The sequence below is a fragment of the Pezoporus flaviventris genome, unplaced genomic scaffold (assembly GCF_033815535.1).
Source record: "Pezoporus flaviventris isolate CSIRO_AGI_PZ_B2104156 unplaced genomic scaffold, CSIRO_AGI_Pfla_v1 ptg000015l, whole genome shotgun sequence".
Classification (NCBI taxonomy): domain Eukaryota; kingdom Metazoa; phylum Chordata; class Aves; order Psittaciformes; family Psittacidae; genus Pezoporus; species Pezoporus flaviventris.
Genome location: NW_026892563.1, coordinates 16,221,891 through 16,229,801, shown reverse-complemented (window position 1 = coordinate 16,229,801; position 7,911 = coordinate 16,221,891). Strand labels below are relative to the sequence as shown.

The 7,911-nt window shown below is 37.1% G+C and overlaps 1 protein-coding gene across 3 annotated transcripts in view; it reads right to left on the bottom strand.

The window, feature by feature from the left end:
- Positions 1-241: 241 nt before the first annotated feature.
- Positions 242-7,911, bottom strand: part of HLCS (holocarboxylase synthetase) — a 119,174-nt gene continuing 111,504 nt past the window's right edge. For all 3 annotated transcript variants that reach the window (XM_061453572.1, XM_061453574.1, XM_061453573.1), the window contains exons 9-11: positions 5,095-5,209; positions 1,328-1,541; positions 242-807 (exon numbers count right to left, since the gene is read on the bottom strand). In XM_061453572.1, coding sequence (XP_061309556.1) covers positions 639-807; positions 1,328-1,541; positions 5,095-5,209 — 498 coding nt within the window. In that variant the 3' untranslated portion in view covers positions 242-638. The remainder of the gene's footprint in view (positions 808-1,327; positions 1,542-5,094; positions 5,210-7,911) is intronic.

Genomic DNA, 7,911 nt, shown 5'->3' with positions numbered 1-7,911 from the left:
ATGGAAAACTCTCCAAAAACTCAAGGCAGCCATGAGAGAGTTGCAGACCTGAGACGAAAGCACAGGATGGTAAAACGCTGTGCAGGCCCACATGGAGAAGAATCAAATCAGCAAGACTTTACACTTAGACCTGAAGTTGAACACAGTGGTAATCCCGGTAATTCAGAAATATATGATGAGCTCTCCTAGCTGTTTCCAAGGCAGGCAATGCATAAACCAGAACTTAGTTTAAAAAACATAGTAAAAATGTAAAGGTTGTATTGTATTGTGCTAAAGTACAATAAAACCACAGAGACACAAAAAAGGAATATTTACCCACTTCAGTTTTGCAAATGCAGAGTGCAAATGAAAGGAAAGGTCTGTTCATTGCAAAGTATTCCTTTGCAATGAGGCTCCTTTTAAAGAATAGATGCTTACAAAGAATGGCAACATAGATGTTTTTCAAAAGAATAAAGGCCTTCAGCAGTGAGATAATTAGCTCTTCTTAACTGTTGAAGTTTCCATGTCAAAAAACAAAGATATCAGAAAATCAGAAGGAAAAAAACCCAAGCTATTGGCTACCCTTCCCACCTTTAAGTTTAGCTGCTTGGTGCCAAATACAAAAAAGCCTCCCTTTGCAGTGGGAGCTCAGAGGGCTATTAACGGTTTGGGACTATGAGGTTTCTCAGCATGTCGAAAGAGTTGCCATCGGGGTGCACAGACTCCACATCCTTGCCTTCTTCATGAACTTGAAGGAATCCATAATCATCTATCCCAACTATCCATGCAATCGGGCCCTCCTCATTGTGGAGACGGACTTTCTTACCACTGCAAACAAGAGAACCAGACAGTTAGAGATTAATGGGTGGACACTGCACAAACAATTAAAAATAGCTTAGAGGACTAATGTCTAGCAGAATGTTTTTATTTCCCACTCCACTGGCTCTTTACAAAGAATGATTTTCCGCAGCATTTTGCTCCTTGATTTCTTTCCATGGAATTAACAGAGTTGGAGTAAATCTAAGAGCAATTTTTTTTTTTAATAAAAGACATGAATACAGCAGTTCACCACTAGCTTAAAAATCATTCCCAATTCGCTTTGTTTTGAGATGATATGAGTAAAATACCTAGAATAATTTTTTAACTTGAGTTAGCCAATTGATTTTACAATGTGCTATTTTTATTCTCCCTTAAAAAAGGGGAAATACTACTTGGAGAAATCTAGGAGAAATCCTACTTGGGAGTATATTTTAACTACCAATCATTAGTATTGAAGGCAATCTAGTGACAAAAGAAGAAAAAGACAAGATATCCTTAGCGGAACGTTCAAAAAGAACATTATACATACCTGTGTACCCAGTACTTGTAATAACAGGGAAGAACTCCATTGGGCCCTTTCTCCTGAAAAATATCTATAAGCCTCTCTAGCACAGTTACAGTTCTTGCAATAAGACAGTCTGCAGTTAAAGGCTTCAGATTTTTCCCTTCTTCCTTATTAAATTTTGTGATGAGATCATTGACGCATATTGTGGGGTTGCTGTTATTCACATTAAATCCAAAGCCTGAAGAAGACAAACCGAAAAGACAGGATCTGTAAATACTAGTACTTTGTTACCGCCAGAAAGTCAATACTTTATTCAACTACTTGATACAACTGTCTCTAAGGATGCTCCCAGTAGCTCTTTTTCTTCAGTCTTTTATACCTTTAAATCTTACTGCTGGGAAATCCAGATTTTACTTGTTCTTTGCCCTTAAAATGCCTCCTCAGAATTGTAGAAGCAAATCCAGTGCAGTCTTTCAACAACCATCCTACCAATGAGGGTTAGGAAGACGGTAAGTGGTAATTTGCACGCAGGTGACAATAACATCAAAGTGAGAAATGTTTTTACTCCCTGGAACCTGACAGGTCATTAGCTAATTGAGAGTAAATCATTGATCATACTCTAAGACAGACTTTTATCTTTCATTCTAAAATTTAATTAAGAGACCTTTCTGCTTACTACAGTCAGCTGATTGCATTTTCTGAAAATTAAGCCTTTTTACTCTGCTGATAAGCCTCGTTTGGCTTGTTCTGAAAAGCTCAGAAGATCTAACTTTGCCGTGTAAGACTCCAGTTTGCTTAATCTATCATCACAGCATATCCTTTAGAAGCCTTAAGTCTCTCACTGAATTTCTCCAGCTAGAATAATGTTGGCAGAATGCCTTTTTTATTTAAATATGGCTCTCGGGGCCTTTTTTGCAGCCGGCTGAAACACGCTTTGAGGGATGTAAAGAAATATATTGTATTACCTGTTTATTTTTTTCTCCTAATAATTTGGATTTTTCTTTCCTCACACATTTGGGATAAAACTCCTCTCTGTCAATCAGGTTTAGACATGATACACTTACATCTGCAAGAAGGTCCAGAGGCACAGTTCTGTAAATCTGCTATTTATGAGACTAATCTAGAAGGATCTCTTCAGTGAAAAGGGTTTTTTGACTTTTAACTAGTTGAAGAATGAATGCAAAGAAAGTCACAGTGATACCAGCACCATCGATCCTATGGAAATGAGGTGAAATGTATTATTGTAAAGACACAAAGAAAGAAAAATGAACTGGAAGATAAAATGTGTCATGCCAGCAAAGAAACAACTCAGCTGTTTACACTCAGATACAGTACAAGTGAAGAGAGAGTGGCGGTGGCCATCAAGATGTCACAGTGCGTAACGGGGCCTTGGAGTCCAAATGCAGGCTCAGGGCACTCAGTCTTGTATATATGAAGATCACTAGTTAGCAATCCAAAAATTGAAGCAGACATGAGAGACATATTGAGACGATGAGCTCAGCTGAGGCAGAAGTATCTGGGGATAAACACCATTGCAAAAATTTAGCCAGTTAATTTGAAAAATATCAGTTGCTTAGGACTCTTAGGGCATCTCTGCCCATGTGAGACTGAAAAAGAGAAGACTGTGAGAAGACTGAAAAAGAAACATTTAGCACTGATCTTGCAGTGTGCTGATGTGGCTAACACATCTTCCAGTTCTAGAGCTAGTCCTGCCTTCAGCAGCTGTGCACTGTTTGGATATGCCTTAGCTGCATACAGGCAGACAGAGCTTTTGCAGGTCAAGCGCATTGGCTGTCCCTTGCATTCCACTTGTGTTTGGCTACTGATGTCTGTTCCAAGTCTGGCCCTTACATTAACACGGTATATTCTTCTGCAGAACTCTTCTTCCAAAAGGCCTGCAACAACTAAGTTCTTAAAAAAACAAAATCAACCCACCAAACAAAAAACCACAAAACCCAAAACAAAACAAAGGCTCTATTTAAAAAAAAATCACCATGTTTAAAAGTATGAACATGAACTCTGTCATCTATGAAGCCTTGAACACATGGCACAGGTGAAAAGGCAGGTTTGTCTTTCACCTTATTTTCCTGAGGTACTTCTCAGAGCAGTGAAGCCATGTAGATGATCTTTGCTTTTCATTACACTCATATACGGGATACTCTTCATGAGTGTCATGTCAACAGTGATGTCTAGGTAAGGAATCTGCATGGCTGTAGAAAGGGGATGATGCATCTGGCTTACCTTTCCTGCTGTGAAAGTTTGATCTCATTGCTACTACTAATACAGGAAGTTATGAGTCAGTCCTACTACTCTCAGTGACATAGATCACTGAAATGATGCAAAGATCCTTGACTTGAAGTGGCAAATAAGTTTCAATGTTAGACGCTTCAGGTGAAAGAATGTTGATAAAAATGTACATCTTTGTATATACTCAGACCTATCACCACCAAGACGACTCCTATGGACATCATAGGTAATGCATACAGAAAGTTTCCTGAATTTGAATGTTTTGGTGTTTCGGGTAAGAAACACAAGGTAAAACAAATATGTATTGTGCAAAGAGATATTTGAAAAGGTGAACTATTTTTGAAGCCTTTTTTGCTTTTCTTGTGTTAACCAGAACAGGCTCTGGAAAAACTTACTGAAGCAGTAAATGGTTGACAGGGCACAGAGAGACTTTTTAAGTGTCACAGTGAGACTTCCATTCTGTACATGTAGATTATTTACAGACTGAGGATATAAAAATTGAACTGAAAATTTAATGGCTGGGCATGTTTCACAGAAGGAGGTATCATGGCCACACTCTCTTTGCAAGATATTTTACCTATCTCCTGTGCTACATTCAAATATAAACCAAATATTATCATCTTCTTTAACCTTTATGACTTGCTAGGTAACTGTCATATAATTTTTTAAACACAGCAGAGAGAACTGTTTTTGGAACCAGAACTTAGAGCTCTGCTGGCAGGTTTCTAAGCCTGTCTGACAGATTAGTGCTGCTGCTGGTTAGGGATAAAAATTCCTTAACAAATAGCAGGATGATTATCAGACTTGAAATGATAAAAACATCTCAATACTTATTTGTGTACCTAAATGTTTTCCCCCGTTATAGCACTGAGACGTGCTGGAAAATACAGGTACAGTCTTTCTGAAATTGTGCTACCTTTTTGGAACCAGCTTTCCAGGTAGACTGGTCGTCGCTCTTTGCTTTCTGACCCAGGCTTCCCAAATACTTTTAGAGAGAACTAAAGAAAGTGGTTAATTAATGGAATCATTACTTCACTGCTGCTTCACTAGCAATATTCCAGTTTCTTGAAAGATATCAACAGGAATAAGTCATGAATTGCTTTTTAAAGGAGAAATGAAAGGATTATATATAAGTAGCTCTTTTTCTCCTGATTTAAATGGCATGTTCTCTATTTGTCATGTTGCAAAAGAAAAAAGAAGAAAGAAAATTGATAAAAATGGATACATTTTTTCAGCATTCAATATTCTAGTTTTGCAATAGATCAAGGAGGACATTTTCTCTCTTGAAATGCTCTTTCTCTGAACTCCACTACATCAGCCCAGATGTCTGCATTCATGTTTTTCTTGTAATGCATACAGAATTAAGAAGAATGAAAAACATTTACTTTTTGTGCTTCCTTCTGATTTAATACTGTCCTTTACTTCCTTATGGCTGCTGTCATTGTATGTTCTTGTCCTTATTGTTTGAACTCATAAAGACATTAACAACAAATTTCTTCAAAAAAAACAAAACAAACCAGCAAAGATTGAAAATAGGCATTTACCAATAAGTATATGAAATGTTGTTTCAATAAGTGTAGAGTTTACCAGAACTCCACCAAGCTTAATAAGATCGCTGTAGTAGATGTCATTCGGCCATTTTACTCGCAGATCAATATCCTAAAGAAACAAAAAAACATACATTTAGGGACACTTTGCCCTCTGATACTTATTATAAGAACACAGGTCATTCATCACTCCAGATTCTATAATTTCTGCAATTCTCTCTCACACAAAATGTGATACTGCCAACTGCCCTTCCTAATTAAGTGCTTCACAGATGCTACTGAAAAAAACACAGTAACATGGTTACGTGGTTTACTAAGGAGGTTTTCAACTGTCAGATAAAAGTATCTGTTTCTTAAATAAATAAATAAATAAATAAATAAAATAAAAAGGCTTAGAGCAAGCAAAAGGGGCTCTAAGAATACCAGAGATTTTAAGTCTCAAAATTGTGAGGTTCTATAGAGTTCATTTCCTTCAATATCTGTTCAAGAAGGATGCAAACTGGCAGCCACTGTGGCTCACTGCTGACAAACAACCAGGGTAAGCCTACAATAACATCAACATGGTATTTGAGAATCCTTGCAGAAACCAGACAAGGAGACAGTGACATCCTGAATTTCAGAAAGGAGAAATTCCAGTTCACAACTATGTAAATACTTCAGTAACGTCCTAAACATATTCACGCTTTCAGCAGCTATGCTCAAGCAACACCCTGGAGCTGGAAACACAAACTGTGTTGTGTGACACCGTTCCAGTGCAATAGAGAAGTTTTTGTTGAAACCACAGAACTGAACTGAACTTTGCACCGGCTACTTAAATACAAAAAGAAAGCAAATGTGCTTCCTGCAGTTTGAAAAACTGCATATGACTGTATCCCCGGAGGCAAATTATGGGAGGTGCTCCAGGACTACAAGAGCTGCATTCCCTCCTATCGTAGATTATGAAATCCCTTTACAGGATGTGTGAAAACTGCACCTGGGCCCATGTCTACTTTCCTGACAGATTTAAAAGGCCAGAGGGGAGTCCATTACACATACATTGACAGGAAATACTACCTGATTTTGCTATCAAAGCATTCTAAGAGAGAGTATCACCAATTCATATTCATTATGGAAAATGACTTCTCACTGGGAAAAGATTTATAGAAGACTCTTGAGAAACGCAAAGTATGACATAGTTAAACAGTATTATCAGTGTTAAGAGATCTTCCGAAGGGCTATTCAGTAGGTCTTACTTAAGGAAAACTTACACCTGTAAGAAAACCAGATGCTAGCTCTGCAAGTGAAGTGACAGCAAGCAAGTCAACTGGCTATTCTCACAGTGTAAACCATAAAGCAGAAACTTTGCCACAAAATAGAGTTGCAAGGTACTGCATAACTATCTGTGTGTCAAAGAAACAATGGGTGTCACAAAATATGCTGGAAATGGATCACATTATTATCTTTACTTACTAGAGAGAGGTCCTTTCCAACCCTAACTATTCTATGATTCTATGATTCTATGATTCTATGATTCTATGATTCTCAGAATGGGAAAGCAAAGCATTCTATTGATATAAAACCCATTTGCATTTTTAGCACTAACATCTGACAGTAAAACTTCCAACTGAGTGGTCAGATTTTTAACATGAGGAACCAGAACAAAGGCCTCAGTTGCTGCCTGTTTAGTACAGTCAACATTTGTGGCAAGCCTAAAAAAGATGACTGAGACACAGGTGTTTCAGTATTTTTAACAGAAATCCTGAAATGGACTTTGAGCATAGCGAACAACTTTAGTGTGCTAAAATATTATTAAGATTCTGACATGCACCCACAAAGGCATGGAAATTTGGAGAGAGAATGCAATCTCACCTATAGATTAGCTCATTGTTTGCAGCTACTGTAGTCTGCATGGTATGGGTGGTCATGCGACATAAAGAAAAGCCCTGCATTACCTAAGTCAAAAGGGAAAATTTAAGCATTGAATTCCCAATAAATCTTTGCATTTCCTTGCTTTAACATGTTTGAGTCCAGACCCTTAACACTGGTTTCACTCACTGTCTAGGGTAGATGTACTATCAAAGATATTTACTAGCTTGGTCTTGGTCAAAGTGAGCTATGTATTGTACATGTGCTATGTACAGTATATGTTTTATTGGTACACACTATTTTTATATTAATATATAGTACTTCAGTCTAAACCTCTAACCCTTTTTCTCTTGAATGGAATAAAACAAAAAATGCCACAGTATACCAGGGTAGGTGTACAGAAGCAAAATCACCTCCATTCATAAATTAACTCCTTCCTCAGTCAGACTTATATTTTATAAAACTAAATCTTGCCTTTCTATTTTTAAATGGTTAAATTATTCACTGTAGCCAAATATTTTATATTGCAAATTTTTGCCTGAAGCATTTTGTTTTTATAGTCAAGTTATGAAGCACTCAAGTTAGAAGGTTTTAATAGAAAGGCTGACAGACTCTAAACTACAGCAAAGCTACTGGGTGCCACTATAATAAAGTTCATGTGTAAATGTGTATAAGTCATTGATTTTCTGTAATATAGGAAACATATGCTTTAGTTAACTACTTCTGTAAAATACCAAAGTTTTATAGTTAGCAAATATTAGGAAATGGTAACATTAAAAAGGAGATATATGAGGTGATGAAGAAGACTGCTTCTTCATTTTAATACTGATGACAGGACACTTGATTCCCTCCTGAGAGCAATACTCCTAAGTTCTTGCTTTAGAAATCAGTTTTCAACCTTAAACAAGGGTTGGAAAAATCCTTTAAAAGGGATAAAGTGACCACTGAAACAGCACCAACAAAAAAAAA